Source organism: Amphiprion ocellaris, chromosome 17, assembly GCF_022539595.1.
Source record: "Amphiprion ocellaris isolate individual 3 ecotype Okinawa chromosome 17, ASM2253959v1, whole genome shotgun sequence".
NCBI lineage: Eukaryota > Metazoa > Chordata > Actinopteri > Pomacentridae > Amphiprion > Amphiprion ocellaris.
Genome location: NC_072782.1, coordinates 18,562,410 through 18,584,463, shown reverse-complemented (window position 1 = coordinate 18,584,463; position 22,054 = coordinate 18,562,410). Strand labels below are relative to the sequence as shown.

Genomic DNA, 22,054 nt, shown 5'->3' with positions numbered 1-22,054 from the left:
GTTGAGCCATGTCGTTCACTCCCAAAGAGGAGTCAGTTTGCGTCTTGGAATATGCTCGCACACAGTCACCCAAGACTGTGCAGCGTGCCTTCAATGTGAAATTTGGAACAATCTCACCAACTGGCACACAAATTTGGACTTGGTACCAAAAATTTTAAGAGGAAGGCTGCTTATGCAGGGCTAAAGGATCTGGTAGACCATCATCAACATCGGAAGAGAAGGTCGAGCAAGTTCATGAAAAACTCTTGCGAAGCCCCAAGAAGTCCGTAAGGAGAACAAGTTTGGAAACCCAGATTCCTCGAATGACGGTCCCATAATAAACTTAGGATGTTCAGCACCTAAACTTTTCAGTTTCATTGAGCTAGACTTGGTAGTTTTCAAGATAATTGCTTTTAAAATGATGTCAATTTTTTGGGGACGCTGTATAGCAGCAAGTGGGCTGTCAGATGGATAATAAAACTGGCTGAAGTTTTCAACAGATGGAGGTTCAGATTATTGATGCAGCAGAGTCGTAGTCACATTTGTTGTCGACTACGACGCCGGTCCTTCTAGCAAACACACACACCTGTCTAATTAGCTAAGTGGGAAAGAAGCAGGTAACATCTGGACACACCGCGTTCACACAGGGAAGAAAAATGATGCTCTCAGGCTCCAGCAGACAGCAGGGATTTCACTGTACCTGTCAGCAGCAGTTGGCTTGCTTTTCTTCTGCGGCACTTTCTTGGTCTTTTTCTTCTTTTTCTGTTCCAATTCGGATTCACTGGAGCTTTGTTCAGATCCACTGGAACTCTTTCCAGAATCACTGGAGGTCTTCTCGGACTCACTGCTTTCCTCCTCGCTGTCACTGCCTGACTCTGTACAGACACACATACAGTATGCATATTAAACATAAGTCTGATGAGGTCTAGCTTTATTCTACATGATTTCATGAATTAAGACATATTTATGAGCTGCATTTCTTTATGAACAGGCATTTACATTCAATAATTAGCTCTCAGTATAGGTGTAGCTATCGGACTGTGTGTCATTCCTGAAATTATGTATTCATGTAATCCAGTGTTGATACTTGTAATTTTATCTTTTGGATATGAGCTTCACTGTTTACTGCTCACTCACCTACAGCTATATTATATGAGTTGTATTAAGGCAAGACACTAAAGGCAAAAACGTAATTTTTTTTCATGCACTCATCTGCACTTTGTCTTTTCGTGTTGTAGATTTCAACCTGTATTCTCAAAATCAGTTTTTGTCCTATTCTGAAACAAAAATCTACACTTAAGTGACACTAACATACACCAAACTTTCTGTATAATTCCTATCTATATTCTGAAGGGTTTTATTGAGGGGGGTTGTTGATAAATCATTCATAACCTCAATTATAGAACATTTTATCCCTTAATACATGTCAAAAATATATATATTTTCTGTCTGCTGACAGCATTTTCTAATGTATGGAGTGATAAAAAGAGACATCAAAACCCCCTCTGTAAAATAGTTTGGTTCTAACATGAACAAAATACAACAAAAAATTGAAGCTGGCTTTGTCCAGTCTTCAGATTTCTGTTTTAGAATTTAATGCAAATGAGTGGATGTTTAACTAGATACTACCTTATTTGCACATTTAAACACAAAATTTGAGAAAAGCTGCAATACAAAAATTCTTCAGCAAGGTATCAAACTTCGACGAGCTTTGCTGATGTGTGGAAGGTGCCCTTTGTGACATGCAATCAAATTACTGTGTCAAAAGATAGTAAAAAGGCCAAATATTGACTAATGGTGTTTGGTTTGATAATTTGTTTGGCTGCATTGTGGAAAGGTAGCAAGTCTTCTCTTATATTTGACAAAGAAGTGACTCAAGTATTTTTTGTAGAACTAAAACACGGGCATCACAACAATCAATCAGTGCTGAAATTTTAAGAATCATAACTTATCATTCTCTTAACAGGATGAAAACATTTGCATTGTAAAATACATGAACAAACCTTCACTGCTGCTGCTGCTGCTGTCTTCACTGCCACTGCTGTCAGATCCTTCCTCCTCTTTCTCATCTTCATCATCCGAGTAGAACTTGTCGTCAGATTTGGGTTGCTTGGTCTTTCCAACGGTCGGTGTCCATTCTTTCACCTGAACAGACACAGCAGAGAGAAGTGAAGCAAAATAAATCACAACAGTCAAGGTTCATCATTTATGATGAGCAAACTTTCAGATCTTTAATTGTTCTACGAGTTTGTTGAGAATAGCTTTTCTTTTGTAAGTGCTCAGAGTGAAGACTTTAGTAAACAGTGAAAAATGCACACTTTGGGCTCTCAATCATTTCACTAAAAAGCCTTATAAATTAGTCAATTAACTAAAACCACAGCTAATTACATCAGTTTCTGCTGATATTTATTTTGTAGTGCACAAGTTACCAAATGTATTTTCTTTTGAATCTGCATTATATTTAAAACTAGGGTGAAAGCTTGTTAACAACTGCTTTATTGTTGTTTAATTGTTTTATTAGGGTACCCATTAACTGCCACAAAGAAGCAAAGATGAAGTTTGAGGTGGAGTTGAGAGAAAATGCAGAATCGATAGTATCTCACACTGAAAAACAAAGCGCTTTAATTTTTGTAATTTTCGTCCTTTAACTTATAACAAAGTTTTTGACTTTCAGCTGAATGAAACAAAGGTATGCATGTTAATTTCTCCAACCAAGAGCAGGAGTGAAACAAAGCTATAAAACAAGGGATTGAAAATGGGAGAAGTCGGTAAATACCAAATAGGTGTGTTGTGGGAGATCAGACATCACTAGACATGATAAAACAATCCAACCACAGTCATTGGTAGATTACCTTTAACACCCTGACTTTTCAGAACTACACAAACTATTGAACTTTACTTTGAACCCAAAAGAATACCTCCTATGAAACACTTGCTGCTGTACTTCCAAAACAAGACGAAGTCACATCAAGGAACACATCACTAGGTTAGTTTTGTGTGCACTTATTCCAGTACCAGATACACAAACTATACCACATACACTAAAATCTGGAATGAGATGTTTTACTACATTAGCGCAATAACAATAATAACATACAACAATCAATAATAATATAATAATAATAAGAAGAAGAAGAAGAAGAAGAAGAAGAATGCACATTTCAAATAGACATGTAAATACTATCTACTTGCATCCACTGATTCTAATTACTTATACCAACTTAAGTTGTCTTCTGTTATTCTGTCCTGATTTTGTTGATTATTTTGGTTTATATTTTGAGTTATTATGTGATATTGTCTTTAATGTCCTGTACAACACAAACCTGCTGTAAGCCAGTTGTAACTGACTCAGGCCAGTTAAAGCGAAGCACACTTAACATTATTGTTAATGTTTTCATCTTAACCTACATAACAACACAATGAAATGAAGTTATTTTAAATACAAGCTTATAATATTTCTGTTTGTTGTTGTCTTCTATTAAACATAATATCATTTATATTTTTTTCTTTATTCCATTTGATTCTATAATTCTTAGTTATTTAGTTCCTTAGTAATTCTCAGCCTCAAGACTCCCTTGGCTCCTACTGGATATATAATCTTCTGTTTCAAAAAGCTCGGGAATTTCGTTGAACAGCTGGACTATCTTTAAATATCACTAAAAAGAAGCAAGCAGAGCCTTTGCTGGGGAACCTTTTTAAAGCTGCAGACTGACTCATATTGGTGAGCTAGTGAGTATTACAGCAGTAGGCCGCTGTATGTTCGATTAAAAATATATGGGCTGCATTCATTGTGATGATGTAATGCAACAGTTTGCCTTATTAAGATGTTGTTTTTGTTTAGTTTTTTTGTCAATCACTCTGCCTTGTTGCTGATAGGTGTCCTACAAATAAGCCTGTACTGTCCTAACTACCAAGACAAAAAGTGGCTGTGATAATTTTTCACAGCGTTCTGTGGAAACTATATTATTGAGCTTTCAACTGACAGCCAGTGGGAGCTTACATTTAAAGAGGAGTCACCCTGGAGGCTGTCAGCGTTGAGATAAAACAGAAATACACTGCTACGTTCAAGTCCAGTTCAGTCTTTCATCTCATTTGTTAGTAGAGCTGAACGAGTGCTTGTGAGTAGTTTTGGTCATGATCCCTGATGTTGTGTTGATATCCAAATATTAATGAGCTTTTTGAGGTGTGATGCTTGTTATATTTAAATTCTAGCACTTTGATAGTTTTCTAGTAAAAACATCCTCTTAATTCGAGCTTCCAGGTGGGAACAATGCCACTGACACTACTTGAACATGATTTAGTTCTGTAAACCATCACAGTTAATGATGATACATTTCATTCCATGACAGAAATCTTGACTGTTTAAAGATGCACCTACATTCCCTTCATATTACAACACATTGTAATATCCCTTATAGTTTTTATGTCAAAACAATAGAAATGGCGTTATTTCATTGATGTTTGCAGAGGGGCAAATTTCTCTTTATGTCTAACAGAGATGCTCAAAGTGAAGAGATGATGAACTGTTGTAAATAAGAAATAGACACATATGAGATTTAACTATTACAGGAAATCACTTTGCTATTTTTAATTTATATTATTTAGTCTGGATTAACATTTGTATTCAGCCTAGTCCATTCTGTTCTGTTCTTTAAAGCTGTTGCATTGTATTTCAGTACGTCCAAAGACACGTGAACACATCACCAAAGTCAATTCTGACTCAGTTCAGCAATACATCTGGTTCATTGTCAGGCCATGGTGTTACATTCAGTCATACAAAGGTCAACCTAGACAAGCACTGCGCTTAGCAGGCTATTACTTACAACAGAGATTTCAGATTGATTTAATTGTTTCTGTGGCTCTCATTGTTTTTTAATTAGCTTTCTACAATGAAGTAACCCACTGTGCATTACAGCTGAGCTAACAACAGCACTCTCAGACACTTGTGATGAGCTCCACAGCTCAAACCAACTGATTTCTGTTGTTCTTCAGACACTTCTAATATAGTGAATATAGTAGCTGTGTTTCTCTATAGCAATTAACCGATTACCGGCATGATGTTCAGCCTTTTTCCAAATATCATTATTTTGTTTAACCAGTTTCAGTTAAAAAAAAATTATTTAAAACTGTGCTAGTTTGGCTCTGATACAGCCATCTCTCCACCTGCAGTCACTCTGTGGTTCGAACAATCCAAATAAACAGCACTATCTAACTGGTATTACTACTGCAGGAAAACAGATAAAAAGCTTGGAATTTTTATATTCAGAAAAAACGTCATCAATATCACAATGTGGTTTGAGTTGATGCACATAAGGGGAGATGGAAAGACCTTTCTGGGTAAGTTCTGACATAACGAACATGAAACTCGTATGACTGGTCAGCTGTACCATTTCTTTCATTGTTTTCATCTTGAGACGGCATGAAACTTGGCCAGTAACAGTTGACATGAAAGAAATATTATCAGTTTTCTCTTGTAGGTAACCAAAGATTTATTTTTTTTTGCTTTTTCCTCTAGCTGTTGGCAAAAACAGGTTTTGTTTCTGTCTTTTTCTACGCTATATATTACAGCTAATGTAGTCTATACCGCCACCTTCTTATAACACTTCAAAGTCTGCTTTATTTGCTCTGAAACAATTAATAGAAACAAGACTAATTTGCATTTTCATGTTTGTTTTGCTTATTTTTTTTTTAATTTACATTTCTAAACTTCACCTTCACCACAGCTAATGATGGGAATTGTGTTTTAAAAAAAAAAAAAAAAAGGTATATTCCTTACTGCTTCAATGATCTCCACGTTCCTCACAGACTGGTCAGGAGCAACAGCTGGCCAGTCTGACAGCTCCTGGTAACCAGTAGCTTTACTGTTGAGACTGTGAGAGAGAGTGCCCAGCTGGAAACGATCTCGATCTGAAAGTAGAGAAGAGAGAAATTACAAAGTTGGAGCTGGTTAAGAAAGATGACGGTGGTGAAAATCAAGGTTGATAGGAGGAGAAACAAGGGGGCTAGCAGGAATCACAGTCTTAATGAGGGAGCTGGTGGTTAAACGTACCTAATATATGTTCTCGGCATCCTCTTATTCATATACATATATTTACTATCACCTTTTTGTGTTTGTCTCAACACATGCACACAGTCCCTCTCCTTTCTCCCCAGTGGTCAACACAAGAAGATAATCAGCATCTGTGCCTTGGAAGGTGAGCTCTAAAAACAGTGCTTTGCTAACCAAAAAAAGAAAAAAAGGCTTCACTTGTGAATATTAAGAATGACAGGGGTGGTTAACGCTTTCCATAAACATCCAGTAGGTGCAAACTGCCTCTGAATTTTAATGTTGGAGGAGGCAGTTTTTGTCCCTTTTGTCAAGGAGGGAGAGAGAACGAAAAGACAGCTAAATGAAGGAGATTTTTTCTCCTCTCGCTGTCTGAAAAAGGTTAGCATTAGCTCAATAATTTACCCATCTCATTAGTGCAAGGTAAAGGGGTCTGACCTAACTGCCCTTCAGAGAGACAGACACACCAGAATAATAAAACCACGTTCTGAATCAACTTTGCATACTGCTGGAAATAGAGCTGCTAGATTTGAAATGGAGGTCTAGCTAATATGTATTCAGTCATTCTCTTAGATGATGAAAGATATGAGAGATTTAATCTCAAATTTTGAAGGTATTTAGAGAATTTAATACATTTCAAATAAGGATGAGAGTTTGACATTACATATGTATAAGGTACCTTTGAAGGAAGACTCAAGAACTGGAGCTGGTTTGGGGGCAAGTAAGATGCGTCGAGCATACTTGTTGAGGGCGCCACTCTTCTCGCTGGGCACTATCAGCTGTCTTATGAAGCGTGTTCGGTCTCTGATATCGTAGTTCTGGTCGTATTTGCCAAGGTTCAGGATGTACTGGGTCAGCAGCTTGGTCTGAGGGTGAAATATAGAAAGCAGTCATCAAGGCAGTATTTGTGAGGACAGAAGGAAGATGTTTGTGGAACAAAACACAGTTAGATACCATTGCATCACAATTCATGTTGTGGAGCCAAATGTTCTCCCTCAGACACCTTAGGGCTTTACAGAACTCTGCCCTCACAGTCCAACCTTAGCGAACCAATTCCCGCTGCACATCCTTGTGCTCCTGTCCTGTCGTGCATTATCTGGCTTTGAAAACTGCAGGTCTTCCACTGTAAAAACTGCTGTTTGGTCTCTCTGTGGTACCTGCAGACCCACCTCTCATCACCAGTAATGATCCTCCTCATGAGGCTGGAACATCCTGGCTACTGACTGACACAGAGTGTTTGGTTTGCTCTTTGTGAAAGTCTGAGTTATCGTAATTGCCTACCAGCAGTCACAAAAATGTGTAACACAAGTTTTGCTATTGATAGCACAATGTCACAAAAAATCCTAACTCGAGACAGTTATTGCTCACTCGTGTTGCAAATGAGTGACCGTGAAATGTTCTGTGCACACACCACACACAGTCTGAGAACTATTTGATTGCAACTCCTAGATGAACAGATACGCAACGTAACGTATAGAAGAAATGAATGCACTTGTCTCCTCTGTAGAGTTGGAGGCAGTTGTAGCCATGCTTAAAGTTTCTCCCTGCTTTCAGTCTTTATGCTATGTTAACCAGCTACAAATGTAACGCACAGGCATGAAACAGACATTTTTCAAAATGTCAAACTGTTCTTATAAACTCAATAAAATCCATAAACTCTATGTACAACCACTTGAACAGAGCAAGGAGCAAATGTGAATTTCATAATGGCTGCCACTTATTTTCAGACGTCTCCTCCACCCCCTTTTCTTCCTCTATCAGGCTTGGTCCTCATTTCAGTCTGGACAAACAAATTTTTTCCTACCCTGCACAGGGAGAAAGAGCACTTCCACTCGCATAAATTATTTAGGCAGCCATAAAAACAAAAATCACTGCTGCTATGAAGGCAGCATTATCACCCTAATCCTTTACTGCATTGTCTTCATCTCCCCCTCTCTCCTTCCCTATCCTTCCCAACACATTACGAGGAGCAAGAGGTGTAATAATGTGCTCGTTTGAGACAGCAGTGTCCGGGCTCATAAACCCAGCTCAGAGGCCAATATCATCCCATCTAACTGAATGGGCCTGCAGACGGCAAGTTGCACTAAGAGATGCACCATTACATTCATGGCTCTATATTTAAACTGGGCATTTAGCTTCCAGTCGCACAACACAAATGCAAAGTTACTCCAAGACAAAGCTGTGTGAAATAAAACAATGAATGTGAATATTTTCAGATATCAGTGGCTATAATCTTGCATCAAATTTGCCCCATGTTAAAGTCAACACAAAATCTCATGATTGTGATATTGGTGTCTTATTTTTACCTGTTTGGAGTTGGTCAGGTAGAGTTTGGCTGCTAGGTTGACTGTCTGCAGCTTGACGATGTCCTCCTCTGCTGTGAAACTCTTTGCCATCTTACGGAGGACATCAGGTGCAATCTTTGGCACCCTCTCACAGTACTCTCCAATCAGCCACAGGATGCTAGCTCGGGCCATGGGAACCTGCAAGGAAAAGAACTGCCACTGTCACATCACTAGTTTACCACACAAATCTGTTACTGTCTTTACTTTCACATTGAAAAAAAAAAAAACAAATGGGTCAGCAGCTGACATAATGTAATGATAAATCGTACAGTGATGTTGTCAAAGAGCTTGGCCATGTGTTTGATGATTTCACTGTGCTGGGTAGGCTGAGTCTGAAGCAATTTCTTGATGACCACCACACTCTCAGCCACCACAGTCTCTGTAGAAACAAAAGAAATCTTCACAAAACTGACACAAATCTGGAAATTTAAAGTGCTTCAGTGCAGAAGACAAGATAGAACTGTAGAAACAGACAGGTGAAAAACCACAGGAAAAACCTGTACATTTGGCTGTTTGTCAATAAGGGGATCCTGTTGGCTCTATCATGCTGCAAACAAGTATTATACTGCCATGGTTTGACTACATAAGTGGAAAATAATGGTTCATGACACACTACAGGCAACTATTAAGATTCTTGTGTCAGAGGGAGCAGTCAGGGCTTTATGTAGGTTTGTCTGTGAATTTGTCACCCGTCCCAGTATGCACTCAACTAAGACAGTTTACCATCTCTGTTGGAAAGTAGCAGCACCAGGCCATTGAGGCACGTATCGGTCACCTCCGAGATGTTGGTAGCACACCTGCCAATAGCTTGAATGGTAGCTGCTGCAAACGCTTTGTCCTGACTTTTTACATAGGTCTAAAAAAAAAAATAATTGGAACCAGAACAAGGACAATGAGAAGTGTTAAGAGGTCACCAGGAGGCGTAATACAACAAAGTTGATACCACATCTTAACTACTGTCAGAGTTCATATTGTTAATAAACTTAATTTATGTTGGGGAATCACAAAGTATTGTTACAAAAATGGGCAACAATGAAGCATTGAAAAAAGACAATTAAACATTGGACAACAAGAACATTAGAAAGACATTATAACAGATTATACTAATGGAAATCAGTACACGTCGGCTTTTAAAAGCTTAATCATTTTCATCAATCATATAATCCTATCATCAACAGCCAAACAGAAACAAAGAACAAACCTGAAATTCCCTCAGAATAGTGGAGATGTTGGCTTCATTGGCCAGATTAGTCAGGATCTCCAACTGAAAATTACAAAGCAGTTTTTTTTTTTTTCTAAACAAACAAGGTGACTATGGAATAGGTATACGAACATTTCAGAAAGGTTTATGGAAATTTAAATCTGAAATGTTGTTGTATATCACCCTATGTAAATATGTGACAAAACGACATTTACCACGTGTGAATGTGAAGAAAAACTGTGAAAAAACATGGGAATGTGTAACACATTTTTGAAAGCCATGACATAAAATGTTTTGCCCTTCCTTTATTAGCTACAAAGAGAAACAAAATGCACATGTGTAATTTTAACACAACTTTACACTTTTAATCTGTGCTCAGATGCTCATGAAATCATTTCCATCTCTCATATACTCGTTTTACCAGTGCTCATTCACACAACTATATTCCACGGGTTTACAAAGGATGATACATGACCACGGGTTATAATAGTATTAATGAATACCATTTCACAAGCTCAAAATCTTACTGATCCTGATTTGAGCCATTATTGTGGTAAAATATGTACATAATACACAGATAAACTGGTAGCTACCTTCAGTGTTTTGATGTGTGTGGCATCTGTGGATCTCACGTAGAAGCTCTTCATGAAGGGCTCAAACATCCCCTGTTTGGAGATAACTCACGTTACTACATAGTAGGGCTGAGCGATCAATTTAAACAAAAACAGCATTTTAAAACAATGCAATTAGCAAAGCACAAGGCTGCAATTTAAGATGCATATAAAGATATGTGTCTGATCCAGAGTTTAAAGTGTTATGTCAACAGATTTACAAATTCTTGCTGTTCTTTTTGTGTCTTGGTTTTGACGGTATCTCATGTTGGAATGATCTATGATGTTTTAAATGATTACACAGTGAATAATGAACTAAAGCTTTTCTGCTACAAGGTGCTGGATGAAAAGTAAATAATTGTATAAGTCCATGAAGCTTAAGCTACTTGACACTGTGAGCAATGTAAAAAAACATGCAACTGCCACACATGGTGCCCAGTTGTCACACTACAACCCAGGGTCAGGCTTATGGGTTCTGTAGAGCGTCTTTGAGACAATTTGACTGTAATTGGCAATATATAAATAATATTGAATTGAATTGAACCCCGCCCCCTTTAAAAGTCTGTTGGTCTAAGAATAAATGGATAACGATACTGCTGCCTACTTTCAAAGCGTCTCCCTCTAGAGTTCACTGCTTATATTTTTGCACACTTGATTTAAAATCAGCTTTTTAAATGTAACCTTTAATTAATAATCTGTCTCAGTTTATTGTTTTCAGTGTTGCTCTAGTCCAAAATTTTAACTAAACCTTGATAAGAAGTCTTACCTTCCTCTGAATGGACATGGTGGCGATGTTCTGAAGCACAATGTACTGCACCTCCCTGTGCAAAAGATTTCAAAAACATGTTTAGAAATAGACACAGACATGCTGTACAGTACCTACAGCGTCAAAGACAAAAAGCGAGTCATTCATCACAGACAACTGTGTGTATTGTTTTACCTGTGGCTTCTCAATAGTCGAACCAGTGACTTGGTGACAATGCTGACTTCATGCTTAGGGGCCAGATGCCAGTAAAGCTGAGCGACAGACATCACGACCTAAAAGACGTGTGAAGACACAGAGACATTAAACGAATTCAAAGATCTTCCTGCATCTTCTTAAAGAGCCCGTGTTCTGCAGATTTCAGAGGCGGGTTCTGCTCGAGGTTTTTTCCCTGTTAAAAGGGTGTTTTCCTTGCCACTGTCGCCTTTTGGCTTGCTCTGGGGGTCAGGCATATGGGTTCTGTAAAGCATCTCGAGACAATTTGACTGTAATTGGTGCTATATAAATAAAATTGAATTGAATTGAATTGAATGTTTGTAATTGTATTTTTGAGGTCTACTAGAACATGTTTACATGCTTTAACCCTCCCACAATCCACAAATGAGTTTGAAAGGCATGGTATTATATTTTATTAATGCTAAAATGACACCACTTATCATAAACAAAAAACTATAAGAACAGAAAGAAGTGTCAGATGTTCAAATTTTTGATAATCATTAAACTGACTAAATACACGTCTCACTTTAAAAATGACAAAAACAAACATTGCATTAAAAGGATTGGACAAAAAAAATCATTTTGCATTCCCCATTGTAACCAAGAAGCCATGAAAAGTTAGGACAAACAGTCATGTTACAAAAATTCAGGGAATTTTTCTGCTAAACTGCTGACAGGACGAAGTATGGAAACAAATTAAGAATATAAGTATCGAAGTATCTTTAATATTGAGAGCCACCATTTCTTCACCAGCTTTAATACATGTGAGCACTTAGAAAAAATGTTGTATGTGTTGATTCTAGGCATTTAAAAAAATTGCAGCAATAATACATTTATACAAACAATTACATTTTTCATTTTTCAATATTTTATGGCATTATCATTGTGCCATACACCACACAAGACGTATTAGGGCTCGTTGTCCTTTAAACCACAGCTGTGCTGTTTCCATGAAAGTGAAGGACTTTTTATTGCAGTGAAAAATGAGCCTACAGTGAGTAAAAATGTGAAAGGAACAAGAAAAACACTTTCAGAGTGTAGAACTACTTTCAGGGAGTCCACAATACTATTAATGTGTTACTAATTCTAGGTCACTTTCCTTGATTCAATATTTTCAAAAACACTTTTTTACACCTATTATTTTTACACCAACTTCATCTGTCTACTCGTGTGAAAATAAAACGCCTTCCCTCCTACAAAGGCACTGATGACATGTCTCTATGAAGGTAATTTTTTAGTGGAGCTCTAAATAGCAGGCAGACGTGTGTCCATCGTTGCAGGCAGAATGAAAGGGTTCAGGCGTCTATGAAGATGGAGGATGTCACTGTGTTGTCGCGAGTAGAGACACAGCATGTCACATTTTAATCAACACTTTCATTTGGGAGCATTTTTCCTCCCGCTGCCACACAGCGACAGAGACCTTGAGTCTCCTGGATGATGGAGATCTGTACTCGCTCTGGTTTTTTATCTCTTTTTTTCAGTCTTGGTGGGGTGTACTATGGCAGGTATGCCTGTGTCTATATGTTGTGAGTCCCAGTGTACATGTTGTATTTATGTAAGAAAGAGTATCCTGGGAAGATTTATTGCTAGGAAGTGCATATACATCCATACAGGGCTACAGCAGCATTAGCTAATGTGTAGTTTTACTTCATGAAACAGTGACTTTATCAATATCTATATCTCTCAACAGGTTAAAAACACAAACACTGTACTTAGTCACACTTTACCAGTCAATGTATATGAGCTTCATTAAACCTGTCCACTCTAATAGTCTTAAAAACAGCTGTACATGTCCGTGTTTATGAACTCACAGCAGTGTTCCTGCTCTGCAGCAGAGGTTTGGTGTTCCTGAGCAGCAGTCTGTGATCTGGATCCATGATGTAGGGCTTTTCCTCTGTGTGGCCTTTTTTCTCCTCAGAGTCAGACTCATAAAATGCTTTCTCGTTATTCTCATCAAACATGGCACCCTGAAACACAAACATGGTACATCATACTTAACTATTTCAGAAAGTGTATTCCTCTATGACCCTCATGAAACATCAGAATGTTGTGTTGTTGTGACCTAAAATTGTCCAGACATCCTTTTTTGTTGGTATTTATGTTCCTACCTGAGGCTAAGGGAATATTATTGGCCCCTCTGGTTTGACAGAAGAGACTGGTACATTGTGTTGTGGGATACTGTATATTACAAGTCTTTCAGTTATGTGGACAAAAAGTACATTTTAGGAAAACAAAAATTTCAGTGCCTCAAGATATTAATCACTCTGCTAATTTCCTTGCATGAAGCCATTATGCATTACCTCAGAAACACAGTTTGTACAGATATCCCAACTGTGAAAGGGATAAAATACAAGAAAGCCATTTAAAAACAAGGAAAAAAAGGAGTTCTACCATCAAAATGTTCACTTTTTCCCATTTTGTATTGAACCATTTAATTTTTTTTTCTTTTTTTAGCTTTATTTTTCTTATTTGTATTACAAACATAGTTAAACATACATAACACAAACAACAAGTTCAGGGAGTCACAACCTAGATAGGAAAAAAATACAATAAATACATACACTCATCCTCAATTGTCTACCCACATGCACTCTCACACAGTATAGATGTGTTTGTGTAAACACCTGCCTAGGCAGCTTAAAGCAGGTAGACTTTTTGAAGTTACTGGGCTAAGAAAAGGGTCCATTTTTCCCAATATCCTTCCTCTATGTCCTTTTGTAGCCTCAGATTATAAGTGATCTGCTCCATATGACTGATTCACTATATTTATAAAAGTATCCACAGATGGGCCGTGTTCTTGAAGCCAGCATCTTGTGATAGCTTTCTTGCTGGCAGCCATAAAGATCTTTAGTAAATATGTGAACTATTTAACTTTTAATTTACTTCTGTTTTATGGTATTGGGCTAGGGTTGGTCAATATTACTACTCTTACTGTCACCAAATCCCACAAAAAGACCAAAATCAACAACTTTTTTTCAGACTCTCAATAATTTCTTACTTTCTCAGCCTGTCTGTGGTTCAAAGCTTGAGATTGAGACAAAATTAAACACCAGATGAGAAATTGCGGTAATTGAAAACTTGTAACTGAGTGTAACAGTGTCTCCTTGATGCATCTTCTTATTCCCCTTTACTCTATGGTTCATCAGCAGCATTAGACTTCTGATACAGGCAGACAATATTGGATAAAAAATACCAGAATAAAAAATGTCACCAGATTTCACATACCTACAGGGATCACATAGATGCTCTCATAAAACTAGATTTATCGGTTGTATGCCTTTACCAACCAACCAGTGAAGCTGAAATTTATTTTTTCTAGTTAGTTTATTCTAGATCTGTCCAAACAACTAATATATGAAGTGAAGACTTTAAAGCAAATTAACTGGTAGGTACTAATGATTTGTCTCACCAAATCAGTATCTGACCAAATTTTCAAATCTCTGCTTCACTTCCAGAGTTATGTTGTTGAATAATGTCCAAAAAAAAGTGTTTTTAGAACATTATGGTGTCACTGTGAAGTTAACTTTTGACCTTTTGGAGATGAAAGACCATCACTTCACCACTTTGACCTCTGAAACCATTGTGGTAAATACTGTCAAAAATAGAACATGAATTCTTGAGTTATGGCCAAAAATGTGTTTTGTAAGGTCGCACTGACCATTACTAAGTAAAATTAAAGTCCTGAATCAAAGTGAACCCTTTGTGGAAAATTTGAATTAGGCCTTGAACAAATCATTGATTGTCAATAATTGTGATAATTAGTTAAGTCTAATTTCTCAGATTCGAGCATCTTGAATGTGTATAGTTTCTGCTTTCTTTCCTGTCTTGTGACAGTAAACTGAATATCTTTAGGTTGTGAACAAAACAAGACATTTGAGGAAAACTGATTTGGCTTCAGGAAAGACTGACAATTTCACTTTCTGAGATTTTATAGACCAAACAACTGACAGATCGATTGAACAATTGACTGATTGGCTGTTAAACAATGAAACAATGACAACAATGAAAAAAAAAATGTTACTTGCATCTTCAAGAATCAAAAAAGGAAGTCTCATTGCCTTCAACTGAAGCAGTTAAGATTACATGACCTGGATGATTGTGCATCAACACGGCCACTTGAGAATAGTGTTTTGTGAATTGACATTTGACACACGAAATCTTCATTGGTTTTAGTTGTTGGTAAAAAGCAATGCCTCACCTCCTTCCAAGGACTGGTGAACTGTGTCCTGGCGTATCGCGTCAGCATGGAGATGATGACCACTTGGCCCCACTCCTCCACATCCACCAGCAGGTTACACAGCTTTCTGTAGTTCTTGTGGATCAGATCAATGCGATCTGGACACACTTCCTCGAAGGCCATCACCACACTGCCGGCCACCAGCTGCAGGCAAAGTGTAAGGAAGAGGAGAAAGGAGATACACTAACTTGTGAGGAAAATGTTTCTTTATTTACTTCTCTTCATACAAGTTAATGGAGGTTGTGGAGATTTGTAGCAGTTGTGTTAGACAAACTGAACAAAAACTTCTTAAACAAGCCATAATACACAGACTCGAGAGAAATACAACACTGGTTAAGAGATTTGACCCTGGCTACAATGTATTATAATTGCATTTACAAAAAACACAATGCCAATTTACCACTTTGATTACAATACACAGAGTTCAGTCTCTGAGTAGTTAGTTGGCAATTAAAAGGAAAATGTTTGTACTTAAAATTTTAAGTTTTATACAATCCTGAATGTGACGGAAATCAATCAGTAAGAGTGTTTTTCTCAAGTATAAATGTTCAGTTCACAGGGAAAGCAGGCTGAGGAGGAAGCAGCAGCTGAGAAAGCCAATAATGAACTATGTTTTATTGGTGGAAGGAAAAAACCCATTTGGCTGTGGCATGCCCCCCCACCACCACCCAACAGCCTGCTGCCTCGCTGGCTGACTGTGAGACTGAGTGAGTGACATGAAGGTGTATTAATATGCAAACAGCATTATCACAGGCAGGCGAAGGTGAAGAAGAAGAGAAAGGGAGCAGAATCTGGTCTTCGCAATTAAAGCCTTCTGGCCCCTGGTGGCCCTGTGGGAACCCGGTGCATTTACCCATCAGCCCTGCCATGAGCCTGCATTGATTGTGTGTGTATATGAGCTGTGGATGTGCACAGCTGCCGTCTGTGGAGTCTGTGTGGAGTCTGTACCTTAAATCCGTGAGATGATTAACTTTTCTGGCATTCACACAATAATACTGATGGATGAATGACTAGAGGATCAAACAACTACATTTTATGGTATTACAGTGCTCTATGAAGTCATATCTAATGAGAGACACACCGAATTTTCATGTATACTTAAGCCGTGAGATCTAGATAAAATATCAACACTCTTGCATGCTAAAATGTACGTTATCATTGCTGTATGGCTACTGCTAGTCAAAACATAGAAAGCTAATAATATTAATACTAACAATCAGCTTTTACATCTGGTTTTCATAAATGATACCATTTGAATGGAGATTTAAATGATGTACATTAGCAAGTCAGTGTATATGCTAGTAGAACCACAAAAAACTTTCTCTTTATTTGTACTTAATTTTGTGACTATTTATCAAGGTAATTAATGTTTTAAGAAAAATAACAGTATAATCTTTGGATAGTAACGTTAACAAATATTCCGTAAATGCATCGATTATTTTGTAAATATGTAGATCGATTTGTCAATCACAGAGGAAGCAATTGAAGCACAAAACCTTGATTTTTGTAGTAGAAAAACATAAGGTGGACACTAACTTCAATGAGACAGTTTATCTCATTTGACTTAGGGGAACAAGTGAAGGCACACGGAGTTCAGCATTGTGTAAAAGACTTAAAAGGTCAGGTCAACCAGATAACAAAAGAGTAGACAAACAAATATCCCTGCTCTCTACACCGTTTCCATGGAAGACATTTGGTCAGCGCTAGATTGTATTAACTGTTCTGATTCAATGGGAGGAACGTACAGCTTTAACTGGCAGTTTAAGGCTAAGGTTGAAGCCAATTTATGCTTTCCACATCCACGAGGGTCCACCTGATGTAAAATTTGTCTGCATGGACCTGCCTGTAGATGTCCACGTGCAGTATGAAATTTGTGACCGTGCAGACTATCTACATTGCAAGCATGCCGACTGCACATGTGCCAGGGAAATAAATCAAACTTAAAACAAACGCCTAATTCAAGAAGAGACTGTGTGAGGAGATTTTTCATCATCTATACCTCTTTAATTCATCATTAAAAGAGCTGTAATTGAAGCAGTTGCTGCCAGACCTTTGGAAGTGCTTTGATCTGAACATACTTTTCATCGACTTTTCCAAAACACAGTGGGAAGTTGCAGATTCTCCAGAAATCCTGTGCTATATCTCCCCACGGTGCTCAACTCACCTCAACACACAGATTGCAGTGCTACAATCTGTAACTAGCTGCTATATCCTGTATAAAGTACAAAGTGGCGGTCAGCCTTTCAGAATCCTCCACAGGAGCCCAAGGTGTTTTTCTGTGTTCAATATGAGCAGTAATGCCAACATGCACCTATTGTGTTATGAATAGAATCCAGAGGTCCACTGTTCGCTTTCAAAGTCTGAATCGGTCAGCACACTGGGATACACAAACCATGAATTGGCCTTTAGGGTATGTTGGGTCAGACAGTAGAGTGGGTTGTGATTGAAATGTCAAAAAAATTACATCCTATGTCTTTTCTCAAACACATTTTCTTGACTTCGATGGAAAACAACATGATGTCAAGGGAAAATGTGAAGCAGAATTCATGAGGACAGCAAAAGACAACTGCAGTGCTACGAGTATCCAGCTCTCACTTACAGTAGACCACATAATCATCTAACGGCAGACGTTGACGACGTATGTCTACCAAGGACAGCGCGTTGCTTTGAATTGTGCCAACGCAAGGAATCATAAAACAGCACCATCTTCTGTCCTTTTGTAAAGGATGGACTAGTCTATCATATGGTAAAGGAGGAAAAAAAGGAAGTATTGCAGCACCTTTCCTTAGCATTTAAAGAATTTGTGCAGCTCTTATCATGGTGACCACTTGGGTATTCCCAGATTATTTCACTCAGTTAACCTATCTATCTACACAAAAATTACTATTGAAACACAACATAGGGTTGTACGTATTAAAAAACTAATTGTTTTTCTGTTATATGTTTTGTGATATTAGAAAAAATCTAGAATTTTCACTGGATGACTTCAATAATTCTACTTGGAAAGAATTCATCATTTTAAAATAACTGAGGTGATTTAGTAGTGAAGTGGATTGCATCAAAAAAGCAAAATACTTTCAAGCTGAAAAAGTCAATAAAACACCAGCAAAGGCATCCACTTGATGTTTTTTGCACTAGAATTCAGAACTGACTTTGCATTCGTCATAAAAAGCTTTGCAGCACTGATTGAAATGATCAAACAAGTAAGTGGTGTTGCCTCGTGGTGGCTACAACTGCAAAACACTGTGACAAAGTAGCTGTTTTTGGTCAACATCATCCTTTCTGTAGCCTACATTTTTGCATATAATTTGACGCTGCATTTCTTTTGGCAAACAAACCTTCCTTGTAAGTGTTCCTCTCATGTTCCTCGCTCATTTTACTGTGCATACGTGGAGTCTGCATGTCAACAAATCCATGTCTTGTAAAAAAAAGTTGAAAGAAAAACTCAGTTTAACCAAGAACCCTTAAATCAGAGTCATTGATATTCTATCAGACAGATTTCTCCAGTATATGTGTGATTAGACATGGAAAATGAGAACTGTGCGACTCTTGTTTAGGATCGAGCTACTGAAAAGTTGTAGCATGAAGCCTTTGAGTTAATCTACCCTATTTCACATTGCACCTCCTGCAAAGTGACTATTGCACATGCACTGGTAAAATGCATACTAAGTTTTCTAAAACATCCAAATGGAGCCTTAAGTAAATGTAGTTTCTAAATACTAAGTTAAATCTGTGCTCTTCTTGCTATGAAAAGTCAAAAAGCAGTGACAGAAAAATATCTGTTGGTATCAATTTCGGTAGTTTGCTGCACTGAAATTGGTTTGTGGTGCTTAGAGCGCTGAAAACGGTTTTAAAAATTCAAAAGCAACATCTTTATCCAACAATTTTACTATCAAACTGCTTTTACAGGGAATATAATATGTAGAAAGCTGTTCCAGTGGAAACTATTCACGGAAACATTTGTTTGACAAACAGTGAAAAGCATTACTCTGACAGGCAGTGTAAATAAAACTGTGAAAGGAGTAGATTCACAGCAACTTTACTTAGTATCACTGCCAAATATATTCCACTGTACATAAACCTACTCAAAGCATTTGATTAGAATACAGATTTTCAGAATATATCTGAGTGTATTTCTGTAAAGGCGTCACTCTCACCTGGTGCTCTCCCAAGGCCTCTCCTGCCTGTAAAGCTATTAAAGGCAGCCGTGTTTCTGAGCATGTGGATGCTGCTGCAAGGCTTTGTGCATTCTCTCCCAACTTCCCCCATTAGACACAGCTCCAAGGTAAACTACATGCACCATCAACAAAACTGACACCCCAATCTATGGAGTTCATACACTTCCTCCCCCTCCTCGACCATATTATCTACCCTGCGTGACAAGCCGGTAATGGAAAAATCACACTAAGCAAATGGTTCTTCTAATAACAATAAATTTCCTATAAAATTATGAAGGGCCCAAACCGTTTCCTTGCATCTATTTTGCTATGAATTCTAATTAGGGTGCCAGAGAGGCAGAGAGTGCTGGGTCATCACGTCAGAGACAACGTGCGCCTTTTTGATTGATGGCCCGGTGTGGGGTCGGCCTATCCTCCCTTCACTCGCTTCTACCCTGCTCTCCTCTTCTTCCTCCCTCCTTTTTCTCTTAAATTAATGGGCATCTCACCTAGCCCCTAATCATAGTACCCCCCTCCCACCTCCTGCTCCTCCTTTCTGTTCTCATTTCAATTTTGCAGAAGGTGCAGAGGAGTGGGGGGGTGGGGTTTGGGAGAGATCGATCATTTATCTTGTAATGGCTGGATAATAGATCCATCACGGTAAAACAGCTGCACAAACTCCTATGTTGTCTCTGTCATCAGGCCTTCCCATTTTCTCTTTAAGCCATCCAGCCTATAAGCAGCCTCCCATGTGTCACAGCCATTTAACCAAACAGGCACATCTGTAAAGCTAAACGTCAGGAGGCCTGGACAATGCCAAAGACACAACAATAACCAAATGCTTCCTTCTTCCATTGACATCATATTGACGGCATCTGAACAGTGTTTAACCACTTATTTGTAGTTAATTTAATTGATTAATGTTAGGTATGGGTACAAATCAAAAGGTGTCTGGAAAAGTGTCTCAAAACTGAAGTAAAGTCACAGTAGAGTAAAGGTTGAATTATTAACTAAACAAGGAACCAGAGGAACCACGTCCCTGATGCAGTGCATGCTGGTTCACTGATAACAGGCTTATTCAAGATTAACTGTGGCTCATCAGAAAAGCAGACAAGAGCAGTTGACAGCATCAGGGGGTTCTGTTAAAAGTTGGCAGGCAAGACCATTTCCAGCCACCTTTAGTTCCTACCAAGTGTTACTGAAACATGCTAATTTATTAAAACGTTGTAGCATTTTTGTAAGCAGGCTACATAAAGTTCTAAACAAAGCGGTCAGAAGACAGGCTTTGAGGTCCATCTAAATGGGTATGTTTTCATTTGTACAAGGCTTTTTTTTTTAAGTCTTTGGAAAGTTGGACTAATCGTTTGATTATCTGAAGGAACTCTGTTACTCTCAGTATCGTATGCAATAATACATTTACTTATCCAGCAAAGTGTTTTGGTGTGTGTGTGTGTGGTTTTTTTTTGTTTTTTTTTTTGTTTTTTTTAAGTTTTGTTAAAACAGTAAAGGCAATTTTCCATGACACAGAGCAACTGTGTGGCTTGATTCCAGGGTGTAACCAGAATGCGCTGTGTGGCGATCACTGGTGATCGAGTCTACGTAGGTCTGCCTCACCTCAAACAAGCCTATTTGACAACTTGGATAGTTGACAGAACAGAGTCATCTTTAGCAATATTAGTATCATCTGTGTTTCTTCTGCTAGGTGACATATTAAGGTCTACAGATATGACTGCCCTTTACGGTGGCCTTGGAACACAGCTACACAATCAAAATCAGTGGTTCTCAACAGTACGAGTACCGCCTGCCTATATGTTCCATCTAGTGGTATGCAGAGGAATCTCTCAAACTTCAAAAAACAACTTGTAATTTCTACTAACAAAATACTACAACAAAGGAAAATACTTTAACCACAAGATGACTGAAATTGGATTTAGAAATAAATTTGCCTTTCCAGTAATGTATTTTAAATCACCTTAACAGAAACAGAATAGTCAGATGAAAAAGAGTCATTGGTGGCAGCCCTAGTTCATCACAGCTCTGGATATGATAAACAAATAAATTGGCTCGGACAGGTCCACACAACACTGTACAGTGCATGTACACTGCACACTAGTGCACACACACAGGTTCATGTTGTACATAATGGCCTGGCTTCACCTCACTATCATTCTGTTGTAGAGGGAAAAACACACTGGCTTGTTTGTATAATTTTGAAACAATTACAATTGTGCTTGACAGAGCTAAGCAAAGGCAAAACAGGAAATCTTCAGCATGGTAGGTCACTGACTGGAAGTTGTTGTTTCATGTGGTGAAGCGGATTTTGAAAATGGTAACACATTGATAGCAGAAGGTAAAGAGACTCGACTGAAATGAGCAACCAACCATAATAGGCTTATATCTGCAGCCTACATCTAAAGATTCAGACTAAACATGACAAAGTTCCTGAAGAGCTAGAGAAAACATCATAAACCTGTTTTCACCCACTGGTAACCTGACCTT

General features: G+C 38.1%; 1 protein-coding gene across 2 annotated transcripts in view; it reads right to left on the bottom strand.

The window, feature by feature from the left end:
• ap3b1a (adaptor related protein complex 3 subunit beta 1a) overlaps window positions 1–22,054 on the bottom strand; it is a 79,256-nt gene that overhangs the window by 39,152 nt on the left and 18,050 nt on the right. For both annotated transcript variants that reach the window (XM_023276389.3, XM_035951051.2), the window contains exons 7-19: window positions 15,360–15,542; window positions 12,973–13,128; window positions 11,123–11,220; window positions 10,949–11,003; window positions 10,165–10,236; window positions 9,572–9,634; window positions 9,094–9,226; window positions 8,640–8,749; window positions 8,332–8,508; window positions 6,705–6,891; window positions 5,756–5,886; window positions 1,983–2,124; window positions 680–854 (exon numbers count right to left, since the gene is read on the bottom strand). In XM_023276389.3, coding sequence (XP_023132157.2) covers window positions 680–854; window positions 1,983–2,124; window positions 5,756–5,886; window positions 6,705–6,891; window positions 8,332–8,508; window positions 8,640–8,749; window positions 9,094–9,226; window positions 9,572–9,634; window positions 10,165–10,236; window positions 10,949–11,003; window positions 11,123–11,220; window positions 12,973–13,128; window positions 15,360–15,542 — 1,682 coding nt within the window. The remainder of the gene's footprint in view (window positions 1–679; window positions 855–1,982; window positions 2,125–5,755; window positions 5,887–6,704; window positions 6,892–8,331; window positions 8,509–8,639; window positions 8,750–9,093; window positions 9,227–9,571; window positions 9,635–10,164; window positions 10,237–10,948; window positions 11,004–11,122; window positions 11,221–12,972; window positions 13,129–15,359; window positions 15,543–22,054) is intronic.